The 24,360-nt window shown below is 29.5% G+C and overlaps 1 protein-coding gene across 1 annotated transcript in view; it reads right to left on the bottom strand.

Moving 5' to 3' along the window:
* Positions 1-24,360, bottom strand: part of Dscam3 (Down syndrome cell adhesion molecule 3) — a 269,026-nt gene that overhangs the window by 162,026 nt on the left and 82,640 nt on the right. Inside the window, exon 3 of the mRNA XM_088257902.1 lies at positions 20,530-20,707. Coding sequence (XP_088114028.1) covers positions 20,530-20,707 — 178 coding nt within the window. The remainder of the gene's footprint in view (positions 1-20,529; positions 20,708-24,360) is intronic.

Below are 24,360 nucleotides of genomic sequence, written 5' to 3'. Positions count from 1 at the left end.
CAATAATTAAAGAAAACACTTCGTTTTTTACCACTTGAGTTTAATTATTATTATTAATTAAACTCAAGTGGTAAAAAACGAAGTGTTTTCTTTAATTATTGATTAAATATATATTTAAAATGAATGTGATTGCACTATTTAAAATTAATTTTTCAAATAGCTTTTTTTTGTTTTCCTCAGTATTCTGCATTTTTTAGTACTGCCACGAATTAAAAGCCTGCTGCTGATTAAGGTTTGAATTCTGCACACGGAATATCTTCTTTATCTTTTTCTTCAACTACATACAACAATATTCTTCTCTTTTTCGGAGATAACCAGAATATCGTGTAATCCCTCCGAGTCACACTATTGACAGTCCATATGTAAGCTTCAAGTATTGAACAATGGAAGCATCAATACGTCTGGTTGCCCATGGCTCATTGTTTTATAGGGGAGAGTGCCCATGGATGGGACGTTTTTGATTTTGCCTCTCTAGTTTTTCTCCGTAAAATAAATCATAAAAAGTAAACGTGGTTTCTCTTTATTCAATCTTTTAGCTGCAAATATGCCATACTTTGTTTTCCAAAAAAATTAACTTCACTGACTGAAAAATCGATTTCAAATAATGTCCTAAAATGTCCCATTCATAAACACCCTCCTATGAGTGGGACACCAGTATACCATGAATGGGACATCAATTAAAATGCAAGATCGATGGAAAAATTATATTTTAAAACAAAAATAATTGGTAGTCACTTTCATATAATACGTAGACGCATGCAAAAGAAATTTGATTAAACATTTTTGGCAAAAAAGTTCAGATATCTTCCAGCTGAATTTAAATACGTGGAAAGCATTTCTTCTTGGTTCAGAGTAAACTAACTAAAAAAACTAACGAACCATCACACCGCTTCCCCGCAATGGTAAGCAGAAAGAATAGAACGCCACACCACTCTGTCTTTGCAAACATTCTTCGCCTCTTCCACGTTCATGCATCTCCTCATACATACCCGCTGATTATTACGACTCCTAACCTGACTACTTTTCAGTATTTGGCATTCCTGATCGTGCCATGTTTTTCATTTGCCTCATAAATTTATTTTACCGTCCTTTCCTCACTCGTTCTATATGTCTAAACCATCTCAGCACACCTTTCTTAATTTTATCGATAATGCTTGTCTCAGCTTTGCATTCCTTCCTTATTTCACTATTCGAACATCTTTCATACATCGTTTTGTCACACATTCTTCTGAGAGATCGCATTTTGACTGCAATCAGTCTACTTTTATCGTTCTTTTGTCAACTTTATGTTTCACTTCCATACATTAGAGTTATAACCAGGATTCCGTTGTGCCCTGCCAGTTTAGCTTCCGCTGATAGGCTCTGTTATTCCTATGCTAGGTGTATGTAAAAATATCTAACCACTAGAAATATCAGCATTTACTTGTTTAACATGTCTATAAAGAGAAGATTTTCCTATTGCATATGTCTTTGCAACCGACCTAATATTTTGCTTTTTATTTAAAACCTATTCTACAGCAGCTTCAATTTGAACGTTGGTTATGCGTGTTCTTGGCATTATAACCTAAAAACAATATAATGTTTACAATACGTGTAATACAAACGAGTACAAACGATTTTTAATGTAAATAAAAAGTATCCGTCACGAATGGGACAACTTTCCCTTTGAGTGAGACCGTCCCATTCATGATCACTGGACGCGTCCCATTCAAGGAAATGCGTGATTTTTAGAAAAAAAGAAAAATCGATACATTTATACTAAAGTAAATTTGATGAAACTTACTTTATAATATACGGAGAGAACCGACTTAAATAATTGTACATATCAATTGGAGCACTTATCATAACTTATATGTGCAAACATAATCAAATCACAGTATAAAATTTACTTTTTGGCGCAAAAAAATGTAACACGTCTTACTCGCTTCACTGTCGGTCAAGAACTGTGGTTTGAGGATCAATCTGTCTAATATCGTAACGTCAACGTTGGGTATTTTTTAATTTTTTTTTGTTACAATAGTTTGGGCTGGAGGACGATTGTCCCATTCATCCTCTGTCCCACTCATGGGCACTCTCCCCTACTTTTCTAATATATGAATATATATATATATATAACGTGGTAATATTTTCCTTTTGAAAATTAAGTGTAAATAATATGTAAAGTGGGTGTATAATAATAAAATAAACAATGTGTTGCTTTGTAATTAAAGTTTATTCTTAATTTATCTTTATAATAATTTTTATATCTATCTATCTATCTATCTATCTGATTCTGACAGTTAATAATATTATCGGAAGTCTTTTGTTTTCTTCTGAGCGACGCATGCGGCATCTGGTGGTAGAACTGTTTTATGTAGGTACTTTTTGTAAGTACTTAATAAAATGTATAGGTAGGTACCTAGTTATTTTATTACATCTCCCCCCTTGGGGATGAAAATTCATAGTAAAATTTTCACTCGTCCTCCGGATCATCTTCTTGTAGTGAAGAAACTGGTATAAGTTTAGTGATGTGATAAAGTTTTTTTTTTTTTTTTTCTTTTTTTTTTCTTCTTTTTTCTTTCTTTCTTTTTTTGTATTTTTTTTTCTTGACCATTTTAAAGTAGACACAGTTTTTTTCAATCCATTTGTTTTTTTCTTTTGAATTCCTTCATTTTTATTCAGATCTCTTAAAGTATCTTCTAATATAACCAAATGTACAACTTTTAATTGTTCATCTGCATTTTCATTCGATTCTAAAACTGGATTCCTGCTTAGACAATCTACTTCTAAATTCTTCTTTCCTGGAGAATATTTTATTTTATCTTTCGTAGAAGTTTTTTCTACTTTATTTTTATTTTCATTTTTCAAGCACTGTTTCTATGTTATTTGTATGTCTTCATTTTTATTCTGATCTTTTGAAATATCTTCTAATTTAACCAAATTTACAACTTTTAATTGTTCATTTGCATTTTCCTTCGATTCTAATACTGGATTCCTGCCCACACAATCTGCTTCGAAATTCTTCTTTCCTGGAGTATATTTTATTTTATATTTTGTAGAAATTTTTTCCACATTATTTTTATTTTCATTCTTCAAGCACTGTTTCTGTGTAATTTGTAAATCTTCATTTTTATTATTAATCTTATCATCCTCCTTTGTTTTAAACCAGCACGTTGCTTCAGAGTGATATCGAGTTCCCTTATTTAAATTTTCACAAATCTTACATGGACTTTTATCTTTAATTTTATCACTAGTTCTTAGATTTCCACGTCTTCTTTGATTATCTTTTAATCGTTTTCTTTGATCATCTTCTAATTTTTCTCTCTCACTCCGAACATATTGTAGTAATTGTTTTAATACATCTAATGTTTCATAATCCATTTCCATATTAACAAAATTGTCGTTTTATAACGTGGTAATATTTTCCTTTTGAAAATTAAGTGTAAATAATATGTAAAGTGGGTGTATAATAATAAAATAAACAATGTGTTGCTTTGTAATTAAAGTTTATTCTTAATTTATCTTTATAATAATTTTTATATCTATCTATCTATCTATCTATCTGATTCTGACAGTTAATAATATTATCGGAAGTCTTTTGTTTTCTTCTGAGCGACGCATGCGGCATCTGGTGGTAGAACTGTTTTATGTAGGTACTTTTTGTAAGTACTTAATAAAATGTATAGGTAGGTACCTAGTTATTTTATTACATATATATATATATATATATATATATATATATATATATATATATATATATATATATATATATATATATATATATATATATATATATATATATATATATATATATATGTATATATATATATATATATATATATGTATATATATATATATGTATGTATATATATATATATATATATATATATATATATATATATATATATATATATATATATATATATATATATATATATATATATATACATATATATATACATATATATATATATATATATATATATATATATATATATATATATATATATATATATATATATATATATAAACGTAACGTATACTGTATCTGTTGTTTAACAATCTGGGAAAGTTAGTTTTTTTTTATTAATTCTGTAATTCATTATTGATTATATTTTTTTTATTATTATTGATTTTTACGCAATGATGTGTGGTTTGCAGATTGGCAGACTATGTGGAGGTTTATACATGATTGACATGTTGTTGTCACCACTGTGATACCATCATGCCACTTCTCCGCAGGGGAAAGCAGAGATAATACAACTTCACTCCACTCTGTCTTTGCAAGCATTCCTCGCAGCTTCCATCTTTATCCATCTCCTCTTACATACATATTTCGACTTTTTCTCCGCTCCTATTTCCTAAAACATACGCCTCGCAATTTTATTACGGTTTCTCACTCATTTGTTCCACTTGTTCAAACCATCTCAACACACATATCTAATTTTTATGGTTAAAATACAGAAAATTGCTCGGCAACAAAAGCACTTTAAAATAATTCATAAGTCATACCTACCCAACCAATAATCCTATAGTGTCAGGTATCATCCAAAATTGGGTGCTTTGCCAGTAAATTAAAAAAAAACCTAAAGTGTAGAATGTGAACACTGTATACTGCAGAATGTCATTTTTAATTCAAGTTATACTTGGTAAAAAAAATATATGTGGATAGATATTACCACATAGTGACTGTTGAATCAATTGATGAAAATTTCCGAATATCAAACTGTGAAATGTTTGGTTGCATTTATATCATATTATCTCCGCACAGAGGCGTGGCAAAACGTATTGCACATGGCAGATTTTTCCATTAGAGCGCCACTATCGGTAATTTCGGCTCGTGTAGCGATAAGGCTGCATGCCGGTGGCCAGTGATGTAATTACACCCAAAGGGGTCAGGCTCGAATCGAACAGCTGATTGAATTGAAACGTACCGAGAGCGAGGATGCATTAGCAGCGGGTTACGTCACGGGTCACTGTTATACAGGACACGTTTCTTGGCTAAAGCCGATTCCTTCGAGTGATAATAATACGACCGAAAATACGTTATAACCGATTAAAACATATATTTATTCAACTCACTTATTTAAAGAGTTATCAAAAGTTTATACCTAGAATTTTCCTCTCTGGAATAACATAAAATTATCTTTTTTTGACATCTCAAAATAGATGAATAATAATATGGAAGTCTGAGCATTTACAGGGCTTTTGGCCGTCGCACAGTGGGGTATATTAGCGATCTGGGCGGCCAAAAGTCACTTTTAAAAACATTGTCGCATGTGTATGAAAAATATAGCAATATGAAATAGAGCATTTTGTTGATGACACATAATAATTGTTATCCCCCCACGACGCGTCGTAGGTTGGTTTCAGTGACCACTACACACGTGTTACATTCACCAATTCTACCCATGATTGAACATACTACTCCAATTTTAAGATTTTTTTATATATTTATATGTATACTCGTATTTGATTCAATTTCGAAACATTGTACTTGAATGACTAGAATTTCAGTAAAGACATCAATCTATTGGTGAGATGTAAGAAGCTTTTTTACTGAGCAGAAACGCTTATATTTGTATGTGATGTCCGAATCCTGGATTATAATCACATACATGAGAAACGCCAGAAAATATGTGTCCTTTACATTTTATTAATACATGAAATAAAATTAATTCTTATCATTATGAATAAACCACTGTTTATTTAGAATCAGCCATTTTATCAGCAGTGTTGTATGAGCAGTAACATGATTTCAGGGTCGCTTCGTTGTAAGGTAATTATATCAAAATGTAATTCTTTACCAAAAATACGATATATTACACACACTCGTATCTCAATTTTTTATTTTATTTTTTTTATAGTATATCAAAGCAAAATAAACCAAGTAGGGTCATTAATGTTTTGTACAAACGTTTTTTGATGGAACTGCATTTTATGGAATAAAACAATATACATTTCTCAGCTCTTTCAACATTTATTTTGTTTTAACAATGACCGGGTTTCATTGATACCGACATCATCAGACTAGTAATAACACTCTGGAGATATAAAATAAATCGACAATACTTAATTGTTGTATTATTATATGTATAACATGTCAGTAAAGATATTTATATTTCAAGCATAAATGCTTCATATATTTTTCGAGTAATGGGTCCCGCGACGAATAAGAAACTAAGGAGAGAATGTATGTGAATTTCAACACTATTTTCTCATTTGTAATTTAATTTCAAGAAAAATAATGGTTTACATTTTTTTTGATAATTAAGTAATTTTTTTTACTTCAACAGTATATAAAGCAGGAAAAAGTCAACTTGAATAATGAAATGAAGAAATGACTTATTATATTGTTTATTTCAAATTAAGTACTTCCTCAAAAATAATGATGCAAAATTATGATCGTAATAATGGTAATAAAGAAATAACTTTTTATTTGGGGTATCAGATATATGGCGAATAGATATCAGATATTTATTTGGATAATAATAGTATGGGCATTTATCATTTAATTGGCATACAATTTTATGAATATTAATTGTATATTTAAATTACAATAGTATAGATATTGATTATTTATTTGGCGTACAATTGTATGTATATTAATTGTTTATTAGGCTTACCAACCTGGTGAATATATTTTTTTATTTGGCACGCAATTGTATAAATATTATTTACACCATTTTGAGTGTGTCCAAATACTTGTTTACAAATTTGATTTATCTCCAATTATAGGAGTTATTTTACATTTTATTTTTTGACATCTCATCAAAGATGAAGAAGAACATGTAAGTCTGGGCATTTTAGTTCAGTCCCGTAAATGCCCAGACTTCCATATTCTTCTTTATCTTTGATGAGATGTAAAAAAAATATTATTTGTTTATTTGGCGTTCTGTTGTACAAAAAGATTTATATTTTCATGAAACTTAAAAGAAAACATTATATGCCGATAGTACCATATTATAGCAAAAAAATGATTAAGTTACTAACACACATTGCAGAATATCATTAATCATATCGGAAATTCTGTTAAAGGTTAGTTTCAATATTATTTGAAGCATGGAGATGACACATTGATAAAGGCAAGATAACATATCTGAACCCTTTGAAGTTTCACAATAATAGGGCCTTTATCAACGAAGGTATTATATTAAGATTTAGTAATTTGGTTTCAGTTATATAAATACCCTTTATATAACAGAAACTGAATAAATTATTTTTTATTAATTTAATGAGTTAATCCTCTAACAGGTTGATAAAGGCTATAAAACTTATAAAGTTGAAGCCTAAGTATGGCCATGATTAGTTAGTTAGGACATATCTTGGCATTTTTATTAAACGGATACAACGCAAAACCAGAATTCAATCACCGCTCCACCACTGGAGAGGTCACATGGTTTTCACGCCCGATATTTTAAATATTGTATATTAGATATTTTGTAGAATACATGAAGAAATATTATTTTTATTTTTTAGTAAACTCCTTCCCTTTCCATAACTCTTTTTTTTTCAAAACCATATACACTAAGACCTCACTTTGTGTCGTAGATACATTCCAAAATATCGTGACGCAAATTGAAACAACGCAAAGCGAATTGATATTTTCCATTGGAAATCATATAAACGTCAAAGATAGCGAAAATGAGTCCTAATTCAATAACGACGCAACTTCGAAAAAACGCAAAGTGAAACGATGCAATGCGATATCGAGTATATTTATTTCAAAGAAAACTTCAAAAATGGTGTTTTAAGAAAAAATCAATTACGCAAAATGCTACCTGGATTTTGAGAAAATTAATTTGCGACTTAACGAATACTGGGGCCTTAACACAGATTATTCAAAATTGTCTCCGATTTTCCGTTAATATGTTTCCGATTTGCAGTAAGTGGCAGGTGATACACTCTAATGCCCATCGAGTGATCCCCCGCCCTTAAATCCCCCCGCCATTCCTCCCCGCCCCCGCCTAGCGCCCTACCCCGGCGATCCATCACGCTGTCAGCTCCCATTCACGCTCCGGTACACCGGCCCTCGTTACATCGGACGGGAGGCTATATTAGATTTGGTCCACGTACATACGTGTGTAATATTTAAACTCATGCATTACATGTATCAGGATACACCAGGAAGTAATCACAGCCCGTTATGAAAATAAAAATCTACTGAGAGGAATGCATCCCCGAGTCCTTTAGAATTGTAGTTTATTTACTTATTTTAAAATTGTAGTTATTTTTTTAAATTAATAAAACTTGTTCACGCGGTAGCCATATGAGCTCACATGGGTACATTGGTTTTAATATAATATGTCACCAATGAACACTTGTATTTTAATTGCTTATTATTCTTAACGTGTCGCGTCGGGTCCCTCCGACGTTGACTATCCAAAAAAAACAGTAACAGTTCCGTACAAAAGCACGGAAGGTCGATGACTACTTTTGATTATTACTTAGATTTAATATAAGTATAATAGTGGTATTTACTAAGTAAAACTTCAATTAAAAATGTATAGATTTTACCACAAAGTGACTGCCGGATCAATTAATGCAATTAATATTTTTTATTAAATTATACTTATTTTTTATTAAATGCACTCGGCCACGCGTTGCGGTGACACAGTGTTTAAATGGGTGATAAGAAGATAAAAAACATATTTTAAATATACTACTTAATTTCACGATACTTGTGTAGCAATGAAAATGATAAAAAAATAAACATCAATGAAATCGAAAACATTGTAAATGCTAAGTGACAAATAGTGTCAAAAAGTCTGCTGTCCACCAGGAGCAATATTTAGTATTGCATGTGTTTTTGTTACGTTCAAGAGATGGAACTGTTTATTTTTGTTCACATAGATTTCAAAGCAATCGGTGGATTACTTTAAAAGATTAAATAAGTTGATGAACACAAATTTACATTTTTCAATTTATAAATATAAATTAAAGTATGCCCGTATTCAAATGCAAAGTTGTGTTAAAAATTCAACTTTAGTACAGCAATCGTCCATAATTTTTTTTATTCATATGGATTTTTGTACGTTTTTTTGTACAAAAACTTTTAAACTGATTACTTTATTTGAAAACACAATAACAGATTCCGAATTACTGTCACTATTTTTTTTTAAATATTCCGATCATAGTTCACACAAAATAACAGCATTTATAATATATGCTTGATTTGCTTATTTAATATTGTAATGAAGTTTTTCTTATGAATTATTCATTCTGGAGAAAAACAACATTAAAATTTGTCTTTTGAGACGTTAGCAAAATAATAAAATCCAATCTTGCGCATTCGGGAAAAAATTGAACAATTTTGATTTATTCCAAATGTGCGAACAATGAAAGATGTTACCATGTTAATGGAAACACGTACGGGGACGGTTATTACATTGAATTGCTATGGGACTCTCAACTGAAGGATTCCTAAAAAAAACATCCCAACCCCAACCATTCCGTCTTATTCTGACGGTGAAAAATGCATAACAAGCGTTGAATTCGTAGTATTCGAAAAAGCCGAAGTTTTACTGATGAGATACATGCGTACATTTTTTTTACCAAAAACGTGCTTTATTATTTAAATCAATATAGGTGTTAAATCTAGCTAATATTCAAATAAATATATGCCCTAAAATGTCAAATAAAACTTTCATTGAATTTAAAGAGTATGATTTAAAAAAATATATTTTTCGCTTGGTTAATACTTGTAATATTTCTTAAAACTTTTTATGATAAGTATATCGATGGATTTCGTATTAATTTTAAGCACGTATGTAAAGCTAAATCTAAATATTAGAGTTGTCACCTTGTTAACATTGAAAGATGAATGGGGGAGGGGGAAAGATTTGTTTTCTGTAGTTTTTTTAATTTTTTATGTCAGTTAAAACGGAACAATAGTGGAATAAAATTAAGATTTAAGTAAGAATAGTATTTACGTAGTAAATTTTAATTTTAAAATAGATACTACCACAATGTGACAATTAAAGAAAATGTGACTTTATTTGGAAGAAATAATTTTTTTGCATGTTTTGTCATAAATACCATATTTTTATTAAAAAGTAAAATATTCGTTATTTTTATGGCATTCAAACCAAGCAAATTAGAGAAAAAAAAATTGTTGATATTTGAAGAAGTATTTTATTTTTTATAAGATTTTGTAACACCAAAAATAATAGCATATTAAATTGAAACGAAGGTTATTTGGTAGATAATAGTACACATAATTTTTGTAAAGACTATCGATTACTCCATAAAAAAATATATCACCTATTTAAAGCATCTTTATCAATTTTTACGATAAATTGCCATAAAGAGATTGGAAAATATGTAGAAACGTTTCATATAAAGACAGACTGAATAAATACTGCACAAATAAAATTATATTGCAATTTGAAATGTGGTTAAATTGTATGCGTGAAATATTAACTATTTTTTTTATATAAACTTGTTTAAAAAAAAATCAATCAGAATATGATAAATGACAACATTTCAGATATTCAAAGTATTTAAATAATTCAAGATACAGAAAGAGCTAGCTGGCATAAGGTGGTTGCCCAACACAAATCTGTTAGAAGTGAAGATGGATATTTACGCGGAATGTTTTCAGGAATTTCAATCTTCTGATGAAAAAACTGTTTTTCTCCAAAGCACTCAAGAGTTATTGAACTTAGAAAAAAACGTATTTTCTTTCCCTGAAATACTTAAAATTTTAAAGTCTATCTACCTTTCATGGCAAACTCTTTTAACTAATTCAAATTTATTTTATAGGTATCTTAACTTGATATGAATCATGTATCTTTTTTTATACGGAAGAAGTGTGAAATCAAGACATTCCAGGACTTACGACCTGACTTAAATGATAACTTTATGCACTTCATAACGTTCACCATTCTGTTTTTTATTAAACATCTATATTGAATTAATTTTTTAAAGTTGTTTACCTATGTATAATGTTGTTGGATTCCTTTGATATGCATGTTCTCTAAGTATATATAGCTTCAAAAATTTTTCGACTGATTGCTTCACTATCAAACATAGTTCTAAATCAGATCAAATTAAATGAAATAAGAAATTGCAAAAGAAAGGAATACAATAATATAATATGTCTACACCTCTTGTGAGTGATCTCCAAGATGAATGTGAGTCAAAACAATATATTTTAGATATTTGAATGGTGATATAAGGTAAGAATGCATAGATAAGATAAGCATTCTTGGTGAAATTACGAAAGGTTGAGATGGTTTGGATATGTGGTTGTTAAAGTAATAACCCTCAAAGCCAAAGGCTTGTCCGTAGGTAGGATAAGTATTATACATATAAGGAAGGTAAATGTGAAAAATAAATTTAAAATACCCTGATTATTAGTGGTGTGGGAAGGAACGTGATATATATATATATATATATATATATATATATATATATATATATATATATATATATATATATATATATATATAGATTTATATATATATATATATATATATATATATATATATATATATATATATATATATATATATATATATATATTTATATATACATATATATATATATATATATATATATATATATATATATATATATATATATATATATATATATATATATATATATATATATATATATATATATATATATATATATATATATATATATATAAATATATACATATATATATATATATATATATATATATATATATATAAATATATTTATATATATATATATATATATATATATATATATATATATATATATATATATATATATATATATATATATATATATATATATATATTTATATATATATATATATATATATATATATATATATATATATATATATATATATATATATATATATATATATATATATATATATATATATATATATATATATAAATATATATATTTTTTTTATATGTATATATACATATATAAGCCCGTCTTAAGAACAAGGAACTTCCATTACAAAGTTTGTTTTTGTTTTAAGACATTGTCCAAACAAAATCTAGCGCAGATGTGACACTCGACCCTCATATAACAATACGTCAAGTCGTATCCACAATGAAGATGAATAGGGAGTGAACACAGAAAATGTATAGGAATATCTTTAGGAGGATCGAATCAAAAGAAAAATAATGGAAGGAAATAAACTCGTAAACTTATTTTTAATTAGCGACTTCTCCTGTGGCATAACGAAAACAGCCATTTAAGAAAGAAGAATTTATTTTCAATGTCGATTTGTTATTTATTCACATCAATTTGAGTATGTCCAAATACTTGTTCACAAATCAAGGTTATTTCAACTTTTTATTTTGTTTTATAAATTTTAATTTATTTATTAAAGGATTTATTTCGATTTATTTTGACATGGATTAACATTTTTTATACAGTTTTTTTATAAATTCCAATAAAAAAATGCAATTTAAAACATGTTTGCTACATTGTGTACAGCAAAAAAAATAATCTTCACTTTAATGGGAAAATTTTACGAAAATATTAACACGTTATTGAGTTTTAAATATCAACATATCTTTGATCCATTTTTATTTAAATTTTCCTCAAAAATATGTATTGCAATTTTTTTTATATTGTGAGTATTTCGAAGCATTGTACATTATTAAACGGTGTTTGACAATGTTGTCAAATGCATCGAAACATGTCTTTTGCAATGAAACATTTTGAAAATTAAAATTTAATCCGTATTTAATATTATTGTTACACTTAAATATTTATATTATATTATTTCTCATAATTACATGATCACTTATGAACTTGGCAGCATGACCATGAGGTTTTGAAAGGAAATTACAAACATTATCCAAAATTAATTTGTTTAGCAAGTTTTCATTTGGTTTTCCTACTTGATTTATAAAACCAAAACCATTTTCCACCAAACATAGTTTTTAGTTGACAGCTAAACTAATATAATAATAATTAAAAAAATTTAAAAAAATAATACCATCAAGGAATTCGTCTTGTTGCTTTCTTTTATATTTATTTATTATTACTCTGGGCTAGTACCTGAAACACAAGACTGATCATGTTGCCTTTATATAATAAGCGATCGAAAAAACATTGCGCTAATTTGACGCAGTGCTATTGCAGCATTCGTTAAAATATTTACGAACTTTAAATCTGCTAATATCTCTCTAAACAATAATGAAAATTTACAAACTTAAGCATCGCAATAAAATTTAAAGAAATATTTGAAAAATCTAGTTATATTTTATTTAAGGTTACATTATGATATGTCGTCTTACCAACATTGGACCACACGGTGCAATGACGTTTTTAAAAATACGTGTGATCAAGTAACTACAACTTTGTAAATTGTCGTTTGTATTTAAATATAATTATTTTTGACAAATATTAAATATTATTAACACTGTCATAAAAATCGCTAATATGAAGTACTTTAAAAGTTTCTAAAGAATATTTGTTAAGTATACCCAAGTGTTCAATTTCCCTTAGTGAAATTTCGCATTAATTTCAGTTAATTCCTTCGTTCAGCTGGTTTGAAAGCTGAGCCGGGTGGTTGGTTATATCTAATACCACAATAACGAGGACAAACGAGTCGCTAGTACCAACTGTAACCGCGAGGGTTAGGCAAGGACATCAGTTATCCATTACGTTAAGTTGGAATGAAGTTAGACACTGCCTCACACAATAGATGACGCGCTTTATAGAAACGAATTGTTCGCATAAATACAGCTCGCTGAATGCGATGGGAGGTCTGCTGACCACGAGAATGCCAGACATTCAAATAACTACTTTATTCCGAATTCCCAAACTATCCAAAAGCATAGTCAAAGAGTTGGGTCGACGTGAGATACCTTTATAAAGTTTATTTTTTTGTATCTCAAAACATTGTGAAAAAAATTCATTTAAATCTTTATACAGAAAGTTATACGCTCTAACTTCATACGTTATTTAAACGTTTTGTATTTTTTGAAGTCATATTTTTTATGTTTGTTATTATTACATTGTAAATAACTGTATTGTATACCTCCCTTTTTTGTCTTCAAAAAAAAAAAGTTTAACTTTAGTTATCGTTGACCTAAATCTTCAAACCCTTATCTGCAGTCCAATAGTGAATTTCTGTACTGCATCATATAAACACAGTTGTATGTTAATCGTTAGCATATGAAAGAAAGGTGATCAGCTCTCCACTTCAGGTACCAATCCAGAGTAGTAATGAATGAAAATGAGAGTGAAAAAGTCACTTAAATGTATTTGAACCCCCCCCTGGAAATCGAACCCGGGACCTCCAGAACGGTAGGCAAGGCGGATAAATTACGTCAATAATATCAAACAGCTAGTACAGTCAGATTGTTATAATATAATGCGATATGGAAGATATTCGAGAATTGCAAACTCCAAACTGAACTGAAAATTTTCGTAATAATGTTTGTATTAAATTTAATGGAATACGTTTTATATAAAGGAAATATTCATACAAAGATTTAGAAAACATACATATCTCATCCTATTCTACGTGTAGGGTAGTCCATCAACAATTTCCAATAGTTACCAAAGAATAAGAACACCTGTTGCTTAACCCATATTTCATAAGAAAACATTTCAACGCACTAAAAGAAGACTATCCGAAATGTAGGAACACATCAACAAAACCTAACACATACTTCTTTTGATAAAAAAAATTGTACACCCTTATTATTCTTTATGAAAGTTGTACACCCTTCTTCCATTATCCAAAAAGTCATTTAATAAATAATCGAAGTGGAATGAGCTACTCATAAATAGATAACGGGGGTGGGTTGATCTAAAAAAGATGGCATCATTTGGACATCTCTTATTTGATTGTATGTCACAAACAATTTACTTTTCATACAATTTCACAAATAATATTGTAAAATATGCCCTGAGCTTATGAAAATCTTTTGAGGATATTATTTTCAATTGCAATTTGTAAATCTACGTATGATGTAAAAAAATACTATATAAAAATATAAAATAATCAAACTGTGATTTATTTTTACTTATTTATTTTTTTACAAAAATGTTAATAATATAAGTATATAACCAACCACCGAGATTTTAATGTCAACCGGTTTCGAGACGTACCCGTCTCTTCCTCAGGACAATCACTACTACAGCATGCAAACAATACCACCATAACACCATTTACACCTGACGAGACGGGCACGTCTCGAAACCGGTAGACATAAAAATCTCTGTGAGTGGTACTAATATTATTAACATTATTGAAAAAAAAATATTAAGTAAAAATGACTAACCACAAAATAAATGTTTTAAATATTAATATTATTGAGAATATGTGATTTATTTGTTTTGTGATGTGTGTATATTTAGTTAGGAATTTATTGAAAAATCAAATAAATTCTTCAACGTTTTTCCCTAAAGAATATTTTTAAAAATACTTTATACCTTGTGAATGCAAGAGAACTGATTATGTTTTAAAACAAACGTTTTTGATTAACAAACGTTTTTGTAACAGAGGAATTACGAGTAAGCCTTCATACAATGTACAATATGCATTAGTGGAATGATGTGTGCGCTTGTATTGTGCAATTCGATTCCAAGTGGTTGCATCGTGCATTTCAAACGCGAGTTTCAATTTGCGAATCCCATTCAGGTGGTCACCTTAAGCGGCAAGCATTACCGTTTCGCAGAATACAAAGTAGATTAAGGGGCACGGAAGCCCGAGAAGCTCGGCCCGCCCTCGTCGGCGAACGGTCGGGGAAACTTGTCGGCAGCTTTGTAAACGCGCCGGATAAAATATGGCCTTTGTATTCAGAGTTTGGGTTAGCATTCGGGAATAAACACACACTTGTGCTCATCCCCTAGCCGCAAGAGGGCGTTAATCAACTTAATACACATCTTTATGTACGAACGCTTTAGTGTAACCCTGCAGTGAATTCCAGTTAGCTAGTGGCATTATAGATTAATGAGCACATTTATTAAGGGTCTTTCAGGGATGAAAAATATTTTCATAGTTGTTGTTTTTTTTAATAATTAATGTCAACATGTCCGCCTTTATGGTGGAATGGTCTGCACGGTTGGCTACCGAACTAGAGATCCCGGGATTAATTCCTAGGATGGATAATAACATATATTAGTGATTTTACAGTCTTATATTTATTAAATATTACCCTGGACTGGTACCTGAAGTGGAGGGCTGATCACGTTTCTTTTGTGTGCAAACGGTCAAGATAATACTGTATTTATATTATGCAGTACCCTATGCACCGTCGGGTGCGGATAAGGGTTGTATGTATGTATGTAAAATACATTATTGATTGATTTAGCATAAACTTTGTGGAATGACATGTTGATTTTTTAAAAAAAAATTAAACACTTGTAATAAACTTCTTAATACTTACGTCAAAATACGTCACCATTATTATCTATGTTTCCTTTTATAAAAAGTTCCATTCTTCAACCCCCTCCCTCCTCTGTTTTTACTATCCTTTCAACCTCTATATATAGCCATAAATATTTTTTGCTCGATAGTTTTAATTTTCGCCTGTAGATGAAAATATCTGTTAGTTTTCGAAACTAGGCGTGTATAGTAAAAAAACTCATTAAGTGGTTTATTACTAGTGTTTAATTTTTTTCAATAAATTTAATATACGCTACATTATAAATTTAATTTACATATTTTTCATATTCCCTTATAAACTTTACGATATTTCCAATAGTATTATATTAATTTTTCAAATCTGATGATGTGAACTGAGCTGTCAAGCCTACGAATTAAAAGCAAATTAGCAAATTTTCTGTTAAAAAGCAAAATGGCAATTCTGTCAATAGCCGCTGGCAATTTCATATTTTTTTTATCAAAAGATCCACCGAAGCGTTGAAAATCAAAAAATGATTCTATGATACTTTGAAAGCACGCTAATGGAGAGAATATTTGATAAAAAATTTTAGGAACTAATATATCTTTTTAAATTATATTTGAACTCAAATTTATTTAAAAGTATTCTTTTTAAATATTCGTATTTCAATATTCGGTTTGTCTGAATAGTGTAATAGTAAGTGCGCAAGGTGATTATTCTAGAAGTTCCGGGTTCAATCGCCTGGGTGGTTAAAAATAAATATTAGTAAGTATTGATTTTTCACTCAAATACAATATTACTTGAAGCGTAGGGTTGATAACTTTTTTTATGAATTTAACTAACAAACTATCGCCATCCCAATGTTTTTTTTGTTTGTTTACTTTTTTCAATATTCCATATCGACCACTTACAATGAATAATAACAAAGCATAATTATAACTGAAAATTATATCAGAAAATAACTTTGTTTAAACATGTATACACGTACTCTGCTACCAAGTAATTTACATCTCCTCCATAATCGTTCCTCAGATGGAGTGACATTTTTAAGTGCAGTTCAAGCTTAGCAACTAAAAGCGACTAACGCCACTTTGGTAGGGCATTGTACAGACTCGAGGGCTGTATATATTATGGTAGTGTTCCATTACAAGACTTGATGTGTGCGAAACGTAAAGCCTTTAATGATTTCCTCTCAATCCCACTCAAAAATGAAAATGACTTCATATCCCTGGACCGGGAAATTTCCACTTTATACACGTAAAGTCAAGATAAACGATCAATATTTAAATCCTTATTGATAAATTTACTGAGAATTTCTGATACTACATGTTTTTTATTTATTTTTTATTTGTATACATTTATTTAAGTCACAATTTATACATATTTAGAACTTTTTTTGCAGAGACCACCAAGCCACCTTGTGTGTCTTGTCGGTGGAGTTCTTTTTTAATACATTTTTTATTGTTTTTAGAGATTTTAACCTAATATACATAGACACAAAAAAGAGAAAAAAATTAAAAAATATAAAAGTTTAAGCAAATTAACTCTCGATCATTTACCCATTCCTTTATTTTGCCTTTGTTCCATATTTTATTTTGAACTCTAACATCCGTCGGCAACAAATTTAAAATGTTCAGAAAGATATAGAAATATATTGCAGTGTTTGACTTCCATATTTAACGTTAATTCTTGGTATTAAAGATATTGAGTTATTTCAAAATTCAAACTTTACTAATATCTTTTTGTATTTTCAGTATTAACTTTGCGGTATGGTTACATTGTTTAGTCATGTCGTATTTGATTGCATATAATACACAATTTTCTAAAATTTTATAAAAGTACCCTCGGCATAGGAGAACCCAGTGAAACACATTATTGTAACTTTAATTTATACTTATGCGTATGATGATATTGAAAAAAAAAACACTCGTTATAATGCATCGTTCACTTTTTTCTATGAATACCACTTCATAACTTTACTTTACTTCTACTTCAGAATAATCAGAATAATCCTTTTCTTATCATTAATAAATGATATAGTATAAAGTTTATTTGCTTCAATTTGTGATTCAGTGTTTTTAAGTGAGATAAAGAGAGTGTTTTAGAAATATGATTAAGAAGTCAGCTAACGCGTTAAGTAAGTTTAAGACAACCAATATTAATTTTACAGATTTAAAAAAAAAAATCAAAGAAGCTTAATACAAATACATGCAACATATATGCTTATGTTTTTTTTTAAACATATTTTTACGGTCGTGAGTGAATAAATCCTGTGTATAATATTCGTAGTTTTGTTGAGCTTTTTTCATGGTTCTTAGTTAGTGGTCATGACCCGTATACAAGACTGTTGTGCTTAGCCCATTACGTTATAATCCGTGAAGGAACACCATTATCTTTATTGCCTAACTTGTGAATCAGCGGTATACAAATTACACGATTAATTACCATTAATTACCATGATTAATTACAATAATTAACAGTGCTATATAACATATTAAATCTGCCTCTTGTGGTTTTGTTTTGTAGAGTGTATTATTGTCCTTTAATAATTATGTTCTTGTATTTTTTTATTAAAGTTCCTTATAAACGTAAAGTTATCAAATTAAGGATAAAAGTAGACTTAGTGTAGTAAAAATGCAATCTCTCAGACGATTGTGCAAATAAACTATGTGTGACAGGCGTTCAAAGGTGATATAATGAATGAATGCAAATCTGAGATACTTTAGATAAAATTTAGAAAGGTGTGTTGAGAGATTATTGATTAAAGGCCAAATATGCTATTTTTTTTAATTTTTGGTGTGATAAATTAAAATGTCTACCAAACTCAATTACCAATTACTCAATTACCAATTACCAATTTCAGTTACTAAAATACCAATTACCCAGTCTTTAAAATTGATTTTGGGAACCCTCCAGGATATAATAAGTGGACGTATCGATAGTCCGGTTTTGACTTCCAAAATAACGTATAATATACCTGGCTACCGTACCCGTCACACGTCACAATCTTTATTCAGATTACCTGTCGTTCGAACTAATTATGTGCGGAGTTCACCTATGTTTTGTATGGCTAGGGAGTAAAACTCATATTTTAGCCAAGTTGACATTTTCAATTGCTAAACATCTGTACTGAAAAGTCGAATAGTGAGCATATTGTCCTCTCAGAATCTGTAAAACTATGCTTCTCTGCATTGTATGTATGTTCCTACTGGAATCATCACACACACACACACACACACCTACTCTTTCACACATTTTCTCTCATAAATACGTGTTTATTTGCTAGATCTACACTTAATATTTTCTAATATTTTTTTTATATTTCTGTGGTTTACAAGAATTGGCTTGTTTAATGTGTATCTTTTGATGTTTTATTTTGCATATGTTACTGTTGTTAACCTTAATAAAAAATAATATAAAAAACAAAACACCTCAATATATTAATGTTGATATCTCGATATAGGTAGTATTAGTAGTAGTAGATAATGTTGATATCTTGATTATGATGGTATTTGGAAGTCTGAGTTATAGATATATTGTTCATAGACATAAATAAAAATGCAATCGATTGTAAGTGTGATAACTAAAACCTCCTATTGACAGGTCGTAAGATCCCATATTCCTATCTCAATAATTTCTTCATGTCTGCTGAGATATCAATAGAATACTAATTTTTTACCCAATGACTTCGTTATTACGTAAAAATTAAGTATTTACGAAAAATTCGGAAACATAAAAATATTCTTTATTAATTCATAACACTCTTGAACTCGAAGAGAATCTTTGAAAATTTTATTTTTGTATGAAAATCTGACCGTAATAATTTTATTTTAATAACCTGATGATGGAATGATTATTCCGAAACTGGTGGTCACGAATTAGTGTTTATAAAAGTGGTATTACACAAAGTGAACGATTATTGATAAGGAGAATGTTATATTGACGTAACACAAAGTTAACAATGCTCTTAATATACAAAATAAATTTAATATTATTTCTTATTTGATACAAAAGTTAATTGAAAAAAAAGCTTTCTCTACCTGATTTTTAGAGAAATTTTATTATAGTTAAAAAAATATATAATTTTTATTATATTTTATGAGAAATAAATATTTAAAATATTTATTTTATTAACAGAATTTTGAAACAAAGAGTTTTAAAATACTAGGTTACTAAGTTTAATAAAATCTTTGTTGGATAAATAAAAAAAAGTGAATTCACTAACCTGATTCCCGGAATATTGGTCACCAAGGAGTCATCGTGCAATACCCAGGAGAGTATAGGCGGGGGGCTCCCAAGGGCTGCGCAGTCCACCCGCGCCCCCCTCTCGCTACTGAACCGTAAAACGGCTGGAGGTTCCACTACGAACGTGGGCCCCTGTGATTGTCCGAGAACACCAACCGCTATGGAAAAAAGGCAAATTAGATTGTCGCAAATTTTATGTCACATTACTTAAACAAATACTAAAAGATGAAGAAGAATATGGAAGTCTGGGAAATTACAAGAGCCATAAAATGCCCAGACTTCCATATTCTTCATCATCTTTGTTGAGATGTCAATTCATATGAAAAATAACTCCTATAATTGGAGATAATCCAGATTTGTGAACAAATATTTGAACACACTCAAAATGTGTTAAATACTAAAAGGATTTTTTATTTATTTAAACACATATGGTACATGCATATTTATTTATTTTTTGAAATTTCTTTTAAAGTTCTTATGACTAACGTGGTATTTCGGTATTTTTATTCTCTTTCTTGAACTTTCTTTGTTATGAATGTTGTCATGTACTGTGTAATTAATGATGTGTGTGTCGTGATTAAAAGTGTGTTGTTTCTTGTATCTTTGTGGGTTTCCTGTATTTTTTTCGAAATAAGAATTGTTTGTATAAATATTTTTACTGAAATTTCTTTAAAGAAAATTACCCGCAAAGCTTCTATTATAGTTGTATAAGGATATCAAAGGAGGAGGTGAAAGATATATAAAAAATATTTAGACTAATTAAATAATATTTATTTTTAATTAATAAATTAAAAATAAATATTTCTTCACTTCATTTTGCAATTGGCGGGAATCGAACCTAGTATGCTAGTTTTGCATTCGAGCGTTTATCCAACTACGACACGGCACCTTTTGGTGAATAGATTATTTTTATTATAAAGTTTTCTTGTTATTTGCAAAAAAATATTTCATAAGTAAAACAAGCTTGAATTTCATTTTCAGGAAGCGAATTTTATCGATATTGCTACCTTTTCGCATAGCGCGGTAAATTTCTAAAAAGACAGACATTAGAGCAAACCCTCGCTCAATGTTATTTGTAGTATTCGTGTCCCGATTTCAAATGAGCTTTTATTAAATGAAAAAAGCGAAGAAATGTGACAAACTAGCCGCGCTATCAAATTTATTTTATATCAATAAGAAGAAGCTTCATCCGAGCTCTCAATACAAACTTTTATCACGACACGTCTGCGTTTGCAGCTTCGCGAAGGTGTGGAATTGGTGTGTTAGTACGTCAAGTTGCCGGGACAATTTGATTACCTCGCGACGAATGTTGTGTGAACGCCAAAAGAAGTGAATCAGAAGTAGAATCACGTATGAAGCAAACATAGATGTGTCAGGATGTCACGCGCTACGTACGTATAAGCAAATAAATTTCCGGGGCAAGGTGTTTCATCTACGGCGTCAAAAAGCTCATCAGAGAATAAAATTGGAATCAAATTGTTTTCGGGTGACAATCTTGAATAATTTAAAATAATAAACATCCTTCTTACTTCCTGTGAATTCAGTCCAAGCATATCACAAATACACGTAGAACTAGGAATCCCTTTAACATATTTTGTTCTATCATTGAGTGAATTTTATGTTTTGTATTTTATTTTGTTTATTCGGGAATTGTATAGCTTTACATTTAAAAAAATATATTATTAATAATAGTTACATTGACAATAATAAACATTACATTACATTAACAAAAATAGTTACATCAATAAAAATAAAGCCAATGATTAAAGAAAACACTTGTTTTTTACCACTTGAGTTAACTCAAGTGGTAAAAAACAAGTGTTTTCTTTAATCATTGTACCATGTCTTACCACAAAGTTAATGCCGAAACAATAAATAAAAAATAAAGCCAATCAAACAGTTCCATATTTACGTTAAAATAACTATTAAAAACATTAAGAGATAAAAAAGGGTATGGTATAAAAAAAGATTTTGCAGGAAGGAGAAGGAAAGGAAAGGAATACATAAGAGTGGTTAAAGGATTTTTTTATCGAGGTAAGAATATTAAAAATAGGAATGTATTTATAAATATTCTCAGCTCCATAATTAAACACGTGTTTTTGTATTTTCAGAATATGTTTTAATGAGTTAATTCAGGTAGTCATTCAGTACACCTTTTATGTATATTCATTAAAATTAAGTTTACCCAAAAATAAAAATTATATTATAAAATTTATAAAACGCAATATTTGTTCTTAACCACTATAATTTTTATAGTACTCGTATTTTTTCAAACTGGTTTCAACAAACAAAATATTATCTTCGACAAAAATGGATACATACAACGTATCATGGATTGAAATGTTATTTTATTCCATATATATTTTTTAACATATGGAGAATAATATAATTGAAATTTGTCGGTCAATAATGGTTGAGTATTATTTGTTTCATATATTTGCTTGGAATAAATTTCTTGAGATAACAATAAGAGCACTATTGAAGCATCTGTCTAAGATTGAGTACAATCAAATACAACATTCGATCTAATAAATAAAACAAGTTAGTAATGTAATAAACTTATTGACTTGCCAATCTTTCCTGTTTGTGAAATTAGGAAAATTAATTTTACCGCAGCTTTGCAGTTATGAGCGGCGCAAATAAATTACTTTATCCTGTACTTTGTAGTGTAAGATAATAAATCAAAGAGAACTTTTGACATATCGAATAATCCGCTTTGGTTCTGACATTCCTCAATAGACAGCCGATCGATCTGAGTGTGTTCACAGAGGCATGAAATTGATTGAGTGGATCCAGCTGAATCCGTCCATATAAAGGTTCAAACAGTAGTAGATCAGAGGAGTAACGCGCCAATAAAATAAAGACACCGAGTATCAAAAGATTAACGAGAATACAAGAATCTCTCCGATCTCTTAGCTTTGGAAAATATTTTTTTACTTTCGACCAGAAAACAGTTTCTGTGATTCATATGCCTCCGGATGGACTTTAATACTTGAGAATGTTATCAAAGCGTTTTCCACTTCAGTCCTCATAACCATTTGCCGAGATTTTCTCTGAATGCGAATCTTGGTTTGTATTGTAGGAACCAACATGTTGTGAGGAGTTTTTCCAGTGATGCTTCACTTCTAATTTAATGGTTGAGCGTCTAATTAAAAATAAATTATTTCCATTCTATCTTATTGTAGGGAAAAACTACAACCAAAATTTTAAAACAGTAATTTTCCGCCCTTATCCTTGTGCCCTTATGCTTGTGCACTTCACTTAATTTTACCGTCTGGCAGTCCGGTTTTGAAAAATGAAAGCGACCACGACAATTAAGCGTAATCAAATTTACGCGCAACATGTTCACCCACCGATCAAGAACACCGATCCAAAGAAAGAGGGACAAAAGCATAAGCCAATCCAAGCCAAGCATCCGTTTTATATGCTAACTGACGTGCCGGATGGTAAAACTCCGTGTAATTCCGTGTAGTGAGAGGTTAACTTGTTATTTAATTATGTGAAAATAATGATATCAGTGATGTACTTTATTTTTTAAACAAGAACTTGAATAAGTTTGATAGGAGTGGATGTTCTGATTGAAGTATATTAGGGTAAAGGACATTACTTATGTACACGAAAGGAAGAAATATAATGAAAAATGAAGAAAACTCACAGTTTTAGAACACAAATGGTTTTTACCTGTAATTTTACAGTAATGTGGTTGCATGGTAAAATACTACACATTTCATGGACTAATATGGTCAGCACGGTAAATGTGGTTCAAAGAGCAAAAGTGGAAAGAGAGTTGCAGACTGATATCAAAGTCTGG

This window comes from Brachycentrus maculatus, unplaced genomic scaffold (assembly GCF_059751285.1).
Source record: "Brachycentrus maculatus isolate JH-2025_06_01 unplaced genomic scaffold, ASM5975128v1 h1tg000089l, whole genome shotgun sequence".
Taxonomy (NCBI): Eukaryota; Metazoa; Arthropoda; class Insecta; order Trichoptera; family Brachycentridae; genus Brachycentrus; species Brachycentrus maculatus.
The sequence above is the reverse complement of the archived record's forward strand: the minus strand, read 5'-3'. Positions and strand labels throughout refer to the sequence as shown.